Here is a 16,125-nt window from a genome sequence, read left to right on the forward strand (position 1 = left end):
AGCCTAATACACAATATATATATATATATATATATATATATATATATATATATATTATCTTTACTGTTGAAAGTATTACAGATATTCCCCCCTTTTTCCCCATTGACCCCCCCCATAGTCCCCTGCCCCCAACAGTTGACATATTTTTAGTGCTCAGCAAAACTTAACAAATACTAGGCACATGCTTTTTCAAGGATAACTCTAAAAATAAGGGTCTTGAACCTTCTCCTCTACAATGAGTAAAAGGAGTGTCATAAAAACTACAAGGGAGTTGGAATATAAGGAAATTCATACATCATGATTGATGCCACAATCTCTTGGTCTTAGAATAAATATAGAAGCATAGATCTTGTGTGTGTTTAGTTATATTTCTACCTAAGTATTCCACTTTTAAAAAACAGCTATTGTAAGTGGTATTGCTTTGTAATTTTTGGTTTCCAATAGTCCATTGCTATTATATAAAAATACAGTTTAAAGTGGATTTTTGTGTGTTAACCTTGAATCTTACAACCTTGTTAAACTCACGTATTTGTGCCAAGAGTTTTTGCTGATTTTTGCTATTTTGTTGTAGATTCCCAGGGATTTTTCTGTGTGGATAACCAAAGTGTATGAGAATAAAGGCAGGTTTATTTTATCCTTTCTGATCCTTCTTTCCTCCCCTCCCCTCCCCTCCCCTCCCCTTCCCTTCCCTTCCCTTCCTCTCTCTCTCTCTTTCTCTCTCTCTCTCTCTCTCTCTCTCTCTCTCTCTCTCTCTCTCTCTCTCTCTCTCCCATATTGTAGGAAGCCTTTCATTATACTGTTTAACAGGGGTGGAGAGACTGCACATCCTTCCTTTATTCCTGAGTTAAGGGCAAAGCATTCCAGTTTTTTATCGTTAGGTGAAGGGTTTTTTGTAGATTTCTTTTATCAACTTTTTCTCAAGTTGTGACACTTTTTCCAAATTATAAAACTGCTTGAGTTATGCCTTGGGTAGAGTGACCAGGGAATCTCTTTTCCTTAGGTCATAAGCTTATGATACATTTCTTCTTTTTTTCTTGCCATGTTATTCTTGAGATTCTTTATTTCTCTCTGAAGTTGTCTGCTCTCATCTTTGAATCCTTCCTTTAGTAACAAGGCCTGTTCCTAAAAAGGAACAAATAAAGAGTAAAGTACAGCAGTAAGCAAATCTCAACTTATAGTTTCCACATTTATAGTTTGGGTTTTTTTGAGTATTTAATTTCTTCTTGAAATTTTCTGTACCATAAATATTCATTACTAGAGGCCTGGTGCATGAAGTCCAAGCACAGGTGTGGTCCCTAGGCCTGGCTGGCGATCGAAGCACGAGCATCTGGTGTGGAAGGGCAGGTTCCAGCTAACCTCTGGGACCTGGGCCCCCGGGCCCCCATATTCTCCCTCCTCTTGAGTCATGGGGCCCCTCTGGGCTTCCTCAGTGCCTGGGAGCCAGGTTTCAGCCCCGCCCCTCCGCCACTGCCACTGGTCGCCATCTGCAGGGTGATTGGCAGGGCAATCGATCCCCCCTCACATTTGCCCTGCCCTGGCACTGCCCATTTACCTGGTCCACCATCCTGCCGTCGTCCTGCTCTCATCAGGGCCCATTGGGGCCAGCAGTGCCTCCACTGCCGCCCGCTGCCAGTGCTGGGTCACTGACACCCACCATGTTCCACGCTGCCCCCTGGTGCTCAGCACACATCATAGCGAGCAAACTCCCGGTTGTACTCACAGTCGAGGGGACAATTTGCATATTAGGCTTTTGTTATATAGGATACTTTTACTTGGACATCTTGATTGCTTATCTTGAGCCTCCTTTAGCTAATTCTGGCTTATACCTTCTAATATATTGATAAACTTAAATTATAAGTCCCATTAATTCTATACAGCCTATGTGGGCAATCTTGATCTTGTTTCTTTTCAAGTCTTATAGACTATTACACACACACACACACACACACACACACACACACAAACACAGACTTTTATATACATGCACATGACAGAAATAAAAATTTCTCAAAATCAAAAGAAGTGCCTGAATCTTAGATCAGGGAATTTGATTTAAGCCTCCATAGCTTGGTGGCAAGAGTAGCAGGATATAAGTCAGGCCATCAAGGCCCCTAACTATCCACATTGGATGTCTGCAAAAAACTCACTACACAAACTAGGAGTAGGGCATAGCAAACGCCAGGAGTGGCAGACACAGGTGTGAGAGGCAAGGAGTCTTTCTGCTCATAAAGGTTCTCTTACCAGGTGTGACAGGAAAACAGTGATTGTAGATTCCTCAAGTTTGAAGGTGGTTCAGATATCTTACTGATCTGTGTGACTCTATAAAAGCTCATCTTTTCTGAACTTCTGTGTTTTCTCCTAAGATATAGGTACACAGCAATTCTTGCTTCATATAATATTAAGCAAGAGATACAGATAAGACATACTATTTACAATGCCTTGAAGATAATAGATATTGATTGCAGAATCCTATATAATAAAAGGCTAATATGCCAATTGTCCCCTCAGGAGTTCGACTGCTTGCTATGATGTGTGTTGACCACCAGGGGGGGGCACGGAACAAAGGAAGGGCCCAGCTGGCAGCTGGCAGCCAGGGAAAGGAAGGCCCTGGTCAGCAGCTGGCAACCAGGGGAAGTTCCCCGCCATCAGCCAGAAGGAAGGCCCTGATTGACCCTGATTTCCAGCCAGGCCTAGGGACCCTACCCATGCACAAAATTTTGTGCACTGGTCCTCTAGTCTATATATATAAAAGCCTAAGGGACTGTTTGACTGTATGACTGGTAGCTATGATGCACGCTGACCACCAGTGGGCAGACACTCGATGCCAGGCATGGAAACATGGAACAGACTGATGAATCTCTGAGGGAAGGGGGGAGGGCAGAAGATGGGAAGAGATTAACCAAAGATCTTATTTTCATACTAGAGGCCCAGTGCATGGATTTGTGCACTGGTGTGGTGCCTTGGCCTGGTCTGTTGGGATCAGGCCAAAATCTGCGCTCTGACATTCCCCAAGGGGTCGCAAATTGCGAGATGGCACAGGTCAGGCCGAGGGACCAAACCATTGCATGAATCCGTGCACTGGACCTGTAGTGTACTGATAAAGGACTGGATGTGAGATAAAGGATAATAAAAAAAATTTAATAACCAGACATAGGCAGGCTCAAAATCAGGCAGACAGATAGAGACTGAAAGGTATAAGTGGGCAAGCAAGCTCTTTCCGGGTTTCATGTTCTAACAGACCCACAAACAAGTCAGGGAGAATGGAAAGAAAACAGAAAAAGAGAAACCTCAAGGTGATGCCATTATATACCTCAAGTTTAAGAGCCAGAGCCCTCTCTTGTTCCACCATTAATTGGGCCTTCTCCTGCTCCACCTTCTTAGTCAATTGCTTGACATATTCCTGATGACTCTTTTCTTCCTCCTCCAACATCTGCTGATTCTTCTTTTGCATTTCTTCCAGCATTTTTCTTGCAGCCTCTGCAGATTCAGCTTTGACACATTGCACTGCCAGGAGGAAAGGAAGAAGACGAATTCATGTGGGTGACCACCCTGCTTTTTCTTCTTTGTGAACTCACCTGTCATTGTTGCTGCTGACTACATTTGCCCCATTGAGACTGACTTTGGCTAGTAATAGGCATCTTTGCTCATCTGGCTCTTGTTTAAGGACCCAAGTTTCTCCAAGCCAAATTATTTAAACTTTTAAAAGCTGTTGAGGCTATCTAGTCTCTTGACTTGCTCCTCACCTTCGTTCAGCTTTTCCCTTTTGGTGAGAGTCTGGTCTGTCTGTAAAACTGCATCAATCACAGACTCCTTGGACCTCAGGTATGTCTGAAGGACTTCTTCACTCTAGGACCCAGTGAAAACGGCATTAGTGATAGGAAATCACTGGAAGCGCTTATTCCTATTTGCCCACCATCTTTTCCTGTAGGAATCACTTCTCTTGGCCCTGGTCTGTGTGCTGGTCACGGTGCCCCTGTCACAGGGTGGGCACATGCTCCAGGTTTGCCAAGCCTCCCACCCGATGAAGCAGAATCCTTTGTAAGAGATTTATATAAATATAGACTGAGAGTCCCTGTTCTCTGAGTGAGGGCTCTCCTTTCGGAGCTGTTGGTGCTGTGGTCCCTTGTGGGGTGAGGAACAAAGCCATCATGGAGAGAGCAGATCCCAGGAAAGGAGGTGGAGGGAGACTGGGAGGAAGGGAAGTGTGGGGTTGAGAGGAGAAACAGCAAGACAGATAAATGCTTGTTACCTGTATTCCCTTCCTGGGTTCCTGAAGATACCTTTTCTTCAGCTTATGCATAGTCTTCATTAAGAGACTATATCCTCCTGGTTTAGAATAAACCCCCTGTTTTATATCTTCTTCTAAAGAATGGAAGATATCTTTAAGTAAAGCTGAGCAGCGATCCGATGATGCTTCCATATTCTCTTTATAAAAGTCATTTCGCCTTTTTACTAGCTGGGCCTTTAATGTGAAAATAGGAAGTAGAAAGAGTTCTAAGAAAAGGTTAGCTTGACCTCAGGTTTTTTGGAAAGGCTTCTCAAAAACCAGTCTGTGATCCCTGTACAACTTACAGGCACCTCAGCAGGACCACATCCTCCCTCCTGAACCTGTCTTTCTACTGAAGTCCCTTTCTCCTTGGAGGTGAAGTTCATGGCAGAGATTGCTAGCTTTATGTTAGCATTCATGCTACCCATCTGCCGGTCATAGTGGGCCACGGCCTTTTGCACTGCAGCCGAGTTCTCTATCTGGGCCGAGGCCAGGACTGCATTCTCCATGCAGGGTGGGTCCCCACTGCTGATGGCATTAACATAAGTCAGGACTAGGTTCTCTGGTCCTACCAATACACCTTTAGAAAGAAACTTCTTCTTTTCAAATTCGACCCTTGATTACATGTGGAAGAAATGTAAGCCTAGATAACTAAGACTACATCTTACTTTGCTTTTGGCTATAATATTAAATCTGTCTGGTTCCAACAAGCATGTAACTTGATGAGAAGCTCTGAATGTTACCTGCATTCATTTAACTAAATTATGAGAAAGACTGTTAGTTTCTGCATGAAAAGAAAAAAATGTTCAAAACTTTGTGTCAATCATAATAAAATTGGTTCTTCTTATTATAATAACAAATAGTGTTTTTTTTGTCATTTTGAAGTCTAGTAAGAATTCCTTCTCTCCTGATAAATACCCATTTTATTTTCTAGTAGTACTTTGCTTTCTGAGACCCTAATCCAGCTAAACATAAGAAAAAAATTACCGCTAATTCCTTTTGAAATAAATGGTCTACATCCTTGAAGGAATTCTTCATGAAGACTTCAAAGGCCTCTTTCTCACTGGCCATGTGCAGGTCCAGGAGCTCTTGGAGGGTTTCTGTGGGCAGCTGCACCTTCTGGGCCATCTGCTGGTCATAGTGGGCAATGGCCTTTTGCACTGCATCCGAGTTCTCTATCTGGGCCAAGGCCAGGATTGCGTTCTCCATGCAGGGCAGGTCCCCACTGTTGATGGCATTGACATAGGTCAGCACCAGAGTCTCCAGCCCTACAAATAGACAACAAAAGATAACATTTGTTGTAGGTGGGGTGAGGAAAAGTCCATCCTCTATAAATCTGATGATATCTCTCAACACTCATTGGGTCACAGCATCTAGGTCCTCAGCATCACCTAGAAGTTTGATAGAAATGCAGACTCTCAGCCTCTGCTCCAGATCAACTGAATTAAATCCTCCTCTGGCGAGATTTTGGGTGATATGGATACATTTCAAAGGGTGAGAACCTCTGTTCTAGGCACCATACACCTGTGTTTATTGATTGCATGTGCTTTACCCTAAGCACCATTAGGATAGGAAATGTACCTCTCATTTATGTCTCTATCATCAGTTCTGGTCCGTGGTAAACATTTATAAAGTCAATATTTGTGAAACAATTAAAAAGAAGTCCTCTGCCCTGGCCAGGTGGCTCAGTTGGTTGAGCATCGTCCCATGCACCAAAAAGTTGTGGGTTTTGTTCCTGGTCAGGGCACACACCTAGGTTGTGAGTTTGATCCCTAGTTGGGGTGCATGCGGGAGGCAACTGATTAATGTTTCTCACATTGATGTTTCTCTCTCTAAAATTAATGGAAAAATATATTATTGGGTGAGGATTAAAAAACTCAAAATAAATTTAAAAAGGAGTCTTTAATTTTATTTATTCTAGCAGAACACTGTCCAAAAGAACTTTCTGTGATGATAGTCTTCTGCTATATGTGCTATCCAATATTCCAGCCACTATACATGTAATGAGAATTTTTAAATTTATTTAATTTTAATTAATCTACCTTTGATTTTAGATAAATATAGCTCTTATACTTTTCTAGTAACTATTATGTGGGATAGTACAGGTCCAGTTTATTAGGTCAATTTGAAGCAACAGAGCTCTTTTATTTGTCCTTTCCTATCTTTTCTCACCAACGAAATCTGACTTATAAAATCTATTAGAAATGTGTCATCTAGAATGTACCACAGTAATGCTATATAATAAAAGGGTAATATGTATATCGAACCAACAGGGGAATGACCTGTTGCTATGACACGCACTGACCACCAGGGAGCAGATACTCAATGTAGGAGCTGCCCTCTGGTGTTCAGTGCACTACCACAGGGGTAGGGCTGCTCAGTCAGAAGCCAGGCTCATGGCTGGCAAGCACAGCGGAGGTGGTGCAGTGGCGGGAGCCTTTCCCTCTTCCATGGCAGTGCTAAGGATGTCCGGACAACCCTTGAGGGCTCCTGGACTGTGAGAGGGCACAGGCCGGCCTGGGAGAACTCCCTGAGTGCACAAATTTCATGCACTGGGCTTCTAGTAGTAGTAGATTTGCATTTTTCAAAGCTGAAACTAGGTGGATGCTATTCTACCTCTCTTCCTTCCTTCCTTCCTTCCTTCCTTCCTTCTTCCTTCTTCTTCCTTCTTTCTTCTTTCTTTCTTTCTTTCTTTCTTTCTTTCTTTCTTTCTTTCTTTTTAAAATTTCTTTATTGATTTCAGAGAGTAATGGAGAGGGAGAGAGAGACAGAGAAACATCAATGATGAGATTCATTGATGGGCTGCCTCCAGCACGTCCCCTACTGGGGACCGAGCCCACAACCCAGGCATGTGCCCTTGGCCAGAACTGAACCCTGGACCCTTCAGTCTGCAGGCCAATGCTCTGTCCATTGAGCCAAACCAGCTAGTGCTATTCCAACTTTCTTTCATCTTAACAGTGAGAGTAATGACCAGGAAGTGGACTCACAGGGTCCATTGACTTGGATCCCTCCTGAAAGAGATTTGACTTTGGAATTGGTAAAGATGTAGGAACAGAAGTCAGCAGCTTGTTGCACAAATTCGGGGTCCAGCTCATCATCATGCATTGTCTCAAGTTGGCCTAGCTTCTTCCGATGAGTGGGCCGATCAAAGATAAAGCATTTCTTGTTTGGGAAGAACTTTCGGATACAAAGTCGGGGTAGGTTAACTTTTTCATTTTTAAGACTGGCACCTGGAGAAAGATAAAAAAGGGCTTTGCTAAATATAGGGGATTGGAAACTTTTTCTGTAAATGTCCAAATCATAAATATATTAGGCTTTGCAGGTCAGGTGGTTTTTTTTCCAAGTATTCAATTCTGCTATTATAGCATGAAAGCAGCCATGGACCATCTACATAGTATTCATCCAGTAAAACTGATTTGTACAATAGCTGGCAGGCTGCATTGGCCATCATTTGCCTGTGGGCTATAGTTTGCCAACCCCTGGCCTAGCGCATTGTTATGCTTTAATCTATTTTCTTTAAATAAATGCCCATTCCACTCCATATTCTTTGGCTAATTACAGCATCACAACCCCTAAGCAGGGAGATAAAAATCAATCTGATCATAGTACAGGGAAAGGTGAAAGAAAAAGAAACTTGTTCTTAGAACAGGGGAGAAGATGACTCAAAATCAAATCTATGAATTTAGATATTAAACAAGCATTAATTCTTAGAACTAGATAGTTGAGAAGTAGTAGAAAACTATACATGTAAAAACACAAAGTAGAAACATAAAAGATGATGGTTTCTAATGGCCTGTGGTTCCCAATAATCAGTTCTAAGTCCCCTTTACCTTGCTTGAGTTTGAGTGAATTCTGCAGGTACTCGTCTGCTGAGATGGGTTGCCCACCTAGTACTTCGAATTCTAGGGAAAAATCCCTCAGTGTCCACACAAAATCTGGAAAGAAGCTCACAAAGTCAGCTGAATCCTCAACCTCATTTGCATCAGGTGAAGATTTTGCCCTTATTTTATCTGTCAGCTCTGTCACATAGCTGAGTAGCAAACTAAGGAAAAATGCTGTAAAAGAACAGTGCCCCTCATGCCATATTAGTCCCACATATTCCAAACCTTTGTTTTGACTTTGTTTCTAACCCAAGTGTTAATTCTTCCTGACCTTGAATTATTTTTTATACTTTCTCTTTTTGTGTTGATTCTCCAGGATTCACATTCATGGAGCTGGTTTTTAGGTACTAGTCTCCTGTCTGACTTTGATGCTGTTCTGGACCACAAAAAGGATACTGCAGTTGGTCCATGGCCTGCTGGTTTATGGTCCCCATGCTGTTGTACACAAAGGTGCTGCTCAGCAGTATTGCCAGGGCAAAGATCCAGGAGTCATTTTGGTTGTCACCCTGGAAATCAGAACACATTTGGGCCAGGATTATGATTTGTTCTCATGGCACTTTCCAGATCAGCAGTAGTAAATGGATGCTCATTTAGTCCAGTGGCTTTCTTTAGATTAATGACTTATAAGAGGAAAACAAATCCAAATGAAAATGGTTGTTAGTAGGCCTTGGACTTTGAAAAATCTTCTAATTAGTATTTTTGGTGACAGGTATTCTCACTAAGTCCTCTTACAACCATTGGCAGATAATTGCAAAACAATAGTCCAGATTGGTGGGCACTCTAAAGCCATAAATGTAATTTGATTTTCTCTATGTTTTTGCAGCAAAATTGACTTATGTAAGAGTAATGATACTTATAGCTATTTTATCTAGTAATTATTATTCACCTAACACTTTCCATTCTTATTTAATAGTCAAAACAATACTATGAGGCAAATATAGACCGTTTGCATTGGTTTTACAGGTCAGAAAGCTGAGGTTGAAAGAAGTGAAATAATTTGCTAAAGCCAATGTGTTAATGACAAAGTTTAAATTTAAACAACAGTTTAGGACTTCTGAACATTAATTCTTAACTAAAGTTCTCTGCAGGATAGGACTCATGGCTGATTTTGTTTGTAGTACCTTTAAGCATCTGTGTTAACTGGCTTAGTTTATAGCCTCCTGTTAATAATCAGAATACTATCTAATGACCACTACGCTCTTCTAGGATTCTGCCTTATATTTTCATGATCCCTGATTGCAAAACTTGGTCTCCTAGCATGTAAACAGAAATGAAAAAAACACATATGGTTTAGTGCCAGCTCTTATTTGAATAAAAATTAAAATAATAATAATAAAATTCTTAAAAAAAGAAAAATATTAAATAGTGTAGACTATACCCAGAAATGAGAGGATTGTCTCCAAATTGAATCTTTGATACTTACTTTCTCTTCATCTCCCAGCCCCTTAGTGTCAAGCAGAACTAGGGTGTAGTTTGGTTTCTTAGGGTGACGCACACACCACATCCAGATGCCTTTGGTGTGAGACTGAACCGTGGAGTCCAGAGAGAAGCCTTCAGGGAGAGAGGGAAGGGAGGGAGTTGGATTATCATAGCAAATGTGTCTTAAAGTGGAGATAAATGTGAACATAATCAAGGTAAGGAGAGACTACAACCAGTAGCCTGGGCGGCGTGGCTCAGAAGTTGATGGTCGACCTAAGAAATAGGAGGTCAGGGCCCATGCCCTGGTTATGGGCTCCATCCCCAGTTGGGGTGTGCAGAAAGCAGCTGATCAATGATTCTCTCTCATCACTGATGTTTCTAACTCTCTCTCCCTCTCCCTTACTCTCTGAAATCAATAAAAATACATTAAAAAAACACAACTACAATCAGTATTGATTTTACAGATAAACAGGGAAATTCTATTATCCAATACATGAAAACATTCAACACCTTTTAATTATAAAAACATTAACAAATTAGGACTAGAAGAAAACTAACTCAACATAATAAAAGCCATATATGAATATCCTCCAGCCAGCATCACACTCAATGGTGCAAGATAGAAAGCTTTCCTTCTGCAAAATTAACCTCAATAGTTCAAAGACCTACATGTAATAAAACTATAAACTTTATAGAAGAAAACATAGCAGGAAAACATCATAATATTGAATTTAGAATGATTTCTTGGATATGACACCAAAAGCATAAACAATGAAAGAAAAATAGATAAGTTGGATTCAAAATTAAAACTTTTTTGGGTCAAAGGATACTATCAACAGAGTTTCATAGCTATCCTATGGAATGGGAGAAAGTATTTCTTAGTTAAGGGATTGATATCCAGAATATATAAAGAAGTCCTGCAATGCAACCCCAGAAAACAAACAAGCCAATTAAAAAAGTGAGTCAAGGACTTGAATAAATATTTCCTTAAAGAAAATATACAAACAACAGATAAACACATAATAAGATAATTAACAGCACTAGCTAGCAGGGAATACAAATCAAAACCACAATGAGATACTATTTCACACCCATTAGGATGATCACTATAAAAAAACCAAAATAGCAGCCTGGCCAGCATGGCTCGTGGTTGAGTGTGGATGTATGAACCAGGAAGTCATGGTTGGATTCCCAGCCTGGGTTGCAAGCTTGATCCCCAGTGTGGGGTGTGCAGGAGGCAGACAGTCAATAATTCTCTGTCATTATGGTTTCTATCTTTCTCCCTGTCTGAAGTCCAGAAAAACAAACAAACAACAACAAAATCACCACACACACAGCAAAAACAGAGGTATTGGCAAGGATGGGGAGAAATTAGAATCCTGTGCATTTCTGGGAGAAATGTAAAATGGTAGATTTGCTGTGGGAAATGGTACGGTGATTCTTTAAAAAATTAAACATAGAATTCTAGGAAAATAATACAAATTATGCTTTTAAAAGGGAAATTAAGGAAAGTGGGAAGAGACAGTGAGTTGACTCTTTCAGTACGATAAGAATGTAACAGCAGATTAAAAGCTTTCTTTCAATATTCCTCCCCATCTCTACCTTGCTCTTCTAGTAACACCATACTCAAAGCTGGGAATGAGGGTAGATAGAAGGGATCTGGCAGAGCTTAGCTGGTGCCCCTCACCATTTTTCTGCCCAGCCAGCTTGTTCATCAGGTAGGATTTGCCTGTGCGGTAGAGACCCACAATGGCCACCACCACAACAGGCTGTGTGATGGCAGACAGGATCTTCAAAGCTTCTGGGTTAACCACTAGTTGTGTGCTAGTGTTCTCAATGAGGCACACCGGGCCTGGCATCTGGATGTCTGAGTCCATGTTCAGGGTGTCACCTTATCTGCAAATGAGGAGATGGGATGGATTAGTACTTCCATTCTTAATAGATCAAGAACTTTCACCAGAAAGTTACAGAAGTGCAATTGAAGTAGTCCATTAAAATAATATTGGTATGACAAGGACATCAAAATTTAACCACTTAATCTTTAATTTACCATAGAAAACTTTCTTTATATATTCTCATTAAAATTTTCATAGTAGAGACCAGCTGGTGTGGCTTAGTGGTTGAGTGTGGGCCCATGAACGAGGAGGTGTGGGTTCAATTCCTGGTCAGGGTACGTGCCTGGGTTGCAGGCTTGATCCCCAGTAGGGGATGGATGCATAGGAGGCAGCCAATCAAAGTTTCTCTCTCATAATTGATGTTTCCATCTCTCCTTCTTACTTCTTCTCTCTAAAATCAATAAAAATTTACTAAAAAATTTATTTGCTTGACATTAAATATAAAATAGAATAGGGTTTAGAGAGTATTTTACATCCTGGCCATATGTAAGAAATTTAATACCATATTTTCCGGTGTATAAGATGACCTTTAACCCAGGAAAATCTTCCCAAAAGTCGGGGGTCTTATATGCCGGAAAATACGGTAACCCACCCATCACCTATATATATAAAAGCCAAGCAACCAGAATGACCAGTTGCTATGACAGGCACTGCTTCAGCCAACCGGCCTGATTGGGGCCCCAACCGGCCCCACTGAACCTCCCTCGGCCCCTCCTCCCAGCCAGCCCAGTCCCCGATCACCCCCTTCCCTCACCCTGATCGGTAGTGGGGACGGCTGGTCAACCTCCCCCCTCCCCTCTCCCCATTCCCCCTGCCAGCCTGGCACCCATAGCCCCCATCGGGGTGGGCTGGCCTGACCCCACCCGTGCACAAATTTGTGCACCAGGTCTCTAGTTTGGCAATAACTCACTCACTTTAATTCTAAATTGTAAATACCGTATTTTCTGGCGTATAAGATCCCTGACTTTTGAGAAGATTTTCCTGGGTTAAAAGGTCGTCTTCTATGCCGGAAAATACGGTATTTATTTGTTAATTAATTCTGCTACGAATAAAGACTTTTGGGAATAAATGTGTCATCATTTGATGTATTAATAGCTTTGGACAATTTTCACAGAATTTTCTTGTTGGTAATCCTCACTGGAGGATATTTTTCCATTGATTTTTAGGGAGGGTGGAAGGGAGGGGGGAGAGACAGAGAGAGAGAAACATCGATGTGAAACAGACACTTGGATTGGTTGCTTCCTGCACATGCCCCCAGCACAAACATTCAATCCGCCTTTCATCCAAGGGTTGACACTCTTAACTACTGTTCAAAAACAGGCCGGGCATTTTTCACAGGTTTGAAATATGCGTTTTTTCTACTAGTTGTGCTTATTTTTGCAGAAGTGAGGGTTCACAGAACTGGTTATACTGCTATTCTGGAAGTGGAACCAATATAACTTACATTTACAAATTTTATAAAAATGTATGACTATATGAAAAACATGACTAGGACCTGCCCAAAGCCTTGATATGGCTTGTGCAAGCAAGGGTCCCTATACATTAACTTCATTAGATTCACAAAAAAAATTAGCCTCAACTAAATGGGTGTAACACTGCATAACTGCACATACTGAATGTTGCCAAAAACCATGTTTGTGTATTCATGGATGTGGTGTAAGGGAACAAAAGACTATAAAATATGGATTAAAAGGTCAGGAGGCAGATCAGGAGAGCCTAAACTGTTTAATGAAAATATATTTCCAGTCATACGCTTGTAGGTTTTCTGTTTTGTTCTGTTTTTCCATTTGGTAGAGGAGAAGGAGAAGCAGGAAGAAGACAGGAGGGGAGAAAACTGGAGAGGAAGAGCTGAAAGGAGAGGGAGAGAGGATTGTCAGAGAAGAAGATGATGAGTAAAGTTCATTCCAAGCCAAGGAATTCGGAGGCAGTTTCCAGAAAGCAAGAACAAACCTGCTCGAGAGCACAGAGTGGTCAGGTAAACAAAATGTTGGCCTTAGCAATGCAGGTTCTTTTAGGAGAAAACTTTTTAGTAAAGTAGTCGGGCCAAATTCTACTTGCAAGGGATAAGAAAGAAGTTGGTTCTAAGAAATTGGATCTAGTGAACCGGGGCTATTGTTTATTTTATTTTATTAAAAAATTGTTATTTTTCAATTACAGTTGACAATCAATATTATATGAGTTTCTGTGTACTACATAGTGGTTAGACATTTGTATACATTAAAAGGATCCCTTCTATGGGTCTAGTACCTACATGTCAGCATACATAATTATCCCTTCTATGGGTCTAGTACCTACATGTCAGCATACATAATTATCCCTTCTATGGGTCTAGTACCTACATGTCAGCATACATAATTATCCCTTCTATGGGTCTAGTACCTACATGTCAGCATACATAATTATTACTACAGGCCCAGTGCATGAATTTGTGCACAGGTGGGGTCCCTTTGCCTGGCCGGGGATCAGGGCTCATCGGGGGTCTTGCTATGTCCTGATCGCCGCTGATCATGGCTGGCAGGCCAGGGGAAGGGGCCGTGGGAGATTGGCTGGCTAGGGGGAGGAGCTCGGGAGGTTGGCTTGGTGAGGGGGATGGGCTGCAGAGGTTGGCCAGCTGGCTGGGGGAGGGGCCGCAGGAGATTGTTCAGCTGGGCGAGGTTGGCTGTGGGAGCACACTGACCACCAGGGGCAGCTCCTGTGTTGAGCCTCTGCCTCCTGGTGGGCAGTGTGCAGCATAGTGACCAGTCTTTCTGGTCATTCTGCCGTAATGGTTGCTTAGCTTTTGTTACGTAGATTATTGACTGTATTCCCTAGGCTCTGCTTTACATCCCTGTGACTGTTTTGTAACTGCCAATTTGTATTTCTTAATCCCTTCCCCATTTTCACCCAGCCCCCATCCTCCCTCACATCTGGCATCCAGAACCTGAGTTACTTTTCAATGAGTAATCCACTTTGAAAAAAAGCTCATCTATATGACTAAAATTTATGGTGTTTTTGTGAATCTTCATCTTTCAATCTGAGTTTCAGGTTTTTCTTTCTTCTTTTTTAACAGTGTCAGGTGGCTGTTTATGCTGCATCTCATTTTCTATGCTTCTTTCTCATGAAAATAACACATATGTAGCCCTTTCAGTGTATCAGCTGCAGTCAGAGCAGATTGAGCAAATTCCAACAAAGACAATGGTAATTTAACTGTGTCTGCAGCCAACACAATGTTGGCCAAAAGAAAGACAAGCCTAATGCATTTCAAACTCTGAGCTTAGCCCCATGTCTGCTGCTGCCTAATTCCTCCAGGCACAGTAGTGACACTTAGGGATTGCTGCCACCTGATATCCCGGGGATTGCACCTCACCGCCTGTCCCACATGGGCTCTGCTGCAACCTATCTTCATGCTCATCGTTCTCTGCAAAATGAACTGACCCTTATAAATCCCTTCCCACCCTGCCCCAACCTTATCCTGGACTCCATTTCTCAGAGTACAGGTCCTTTAGAGGTGGAGAGAAAGCGGCTTTGATGAGAAAATAAAATTCTTACCTGTTTTTTCTCCTCAGTGTAGGTTGGAGTGGTTTGTTACTTCTCTGCCTTTCACTGGAGGGTTGGGCTTTTATTTAAATTCTGATGTGACGTGGATATGCTGACTTTCTAAAGTACTTAATTAGAAATGAAAGCTTTAGAATAATGTGAAACTGAAAGCACTGAGTAAAAAGCAGTGACTCAAGAAGCATAAAAGAAATTTCTGAAAGCTATGCAATCCCAGTTCATGATAGATCCTCCCTTCCCCGAACTGGTGGACGGAGTATGACATAACCTGCAGCCCGGAAATACCTGAGTGCCTAACCGTGAACCTTATATGGACCATACATTAAGCCACCAATCAGCACCTGCCTAAGTACCTGAGTGCCTAACTACCATATGTACCTTATAGGGACCATACATTAAGCCACCAATCAGCATGCCCGAGTACCCTAAGCCCCTATCCTTCCCATTCCTCCCCTCAAAAGGAGTGCTCACCTCTGTATGGGTTGCTATTCTCCCCTTGCGAGACGTCCCGGCAGTTTTTTCTCCAAATAAAGCCTGTAATACCTGATTTAGCCTGTAATACCTGATTTCCGGCTCCCGACTGATCTTTCATTCTGGTTCCGAAACCCGGGAGGGGCAAATGGGAACGCAGACGATTCCCGGACCATATCCCGAGCATTTTAGGGAAGCAGTCGGCAGTGGAAGCTTGACCCGGGTTAGCTCCCTGGCTTTGCTCAGTGGTGCGGTTCTGGGTTGATTGGCCTGTTCTGGTCCCCTCTCAAACCCTGCCGAACTAGGACCCCGGGGATCACTTCACCTCCCACCCTGCAGTAGGCCTTCGGACCCAACACCCCCCCCCCCCCCCACCTTTCTCCTTGCTCCCTGAAACCTAGAGGGCCAGTAGGGTCTCAGAGTTTCCTGTCTACTCATACTATGAAAGCCCAGGTGCCTTGCCAGGAATACTCTTCTACTCCACGGGAAAAGTGTCTCGGGGTGACGATCTCAGAACCTTTTCTTGGCTCTCTCTTTCTCTAGAGGTTGGGTGAGGGAACAGGAGGATGCTCCTTGTTCCTTCCCCAACTTCCGATAGCCCTTCCATCCAGTCATGGGGACCTCTCAATCCAAACTCCCTTGGAACACACCCTTAGGG

At 42.4% G+C, this 16,125-nt stretch overlaps 1 protein-coding gene across 1 annotated transcript; it reads right to left on the bottom strand.

The window, feature by feature from the left end:
• Window positions 1–915: 915 nt before the first annotated feature.
• LOC129150297 (guanylate-binding protein 1-like) lies at window positions 916–15,484 on the bottom strand. The gene is made up of 12 exons (XM_054721275.1): window positions 15,468–15,484; window positions 14,991–15,106; window positions 11,255–11,463; window positions 9,572–9,699; window positions 8,545–8,654; window positions 8,098–8,297; window positions 7,255–7,497; window positions 5,255–5,535; window positions 4,250–4,462; window positions 3,744–3,846; window positions 3,311–3,504; window positions 916–1,122 (listed from the first exon to the last, which is right to left on the bottom strand). Exons 3-12 carry the CDS (start codon window positions 11,442–11,444, stop codon window positions 997–999), a joined length of 1,788 nt encoding a protein of 595 aa, XP_054577250.1. The 5' UTR covers window positions 11,445–11,463; window positions 14,991–15,106; window positions 15,468–15,484; the 3' UTR covers window positions 916–996.
• Between the last annotated feature and the right edge of the window lie 641 nt (window positions 15,485–16,125).

The sequence above is a fragment of the Eptesicus fuscus genome, chromosome 9, assembly GCF_027574615.1.
Source record: "Eptesicus fuscus isolate TK198812 chromosome 9, DD_ASM_mEF_20220401, whole genome shotgun sequence".
NCBI classification, from domain to species: Eukaryota; Metazoa; Chordata; class Mammalia; order Chiroptera; family Vespertilionidae; genus Eptesicus; species Eptesicus fuscus.

Coding starts and splice junctions, on each gene's coding strand:
- LOC129150297 (XM_054721275.1), bottom strand. CDS start 11,444: ATGGACTCAGACATCCAGATGCCAGGCCCGGTGTGCCTCATTGAGAAC. Junction 9,700..11,254: donor GCTGGCTGGGCAGAAAAATG/GTGAGGGGCACC, acceptor CTCTCCCTGAAG/GCTTCTCTCTGGACTCCACG. Junction 3,847..4,249: donor AACCCAGGAAGGGAATACAG/GTAACAAGCATT, acceptor ACTGGGTCCTAG/AGTGAAGAAGTCCTTCAGAC.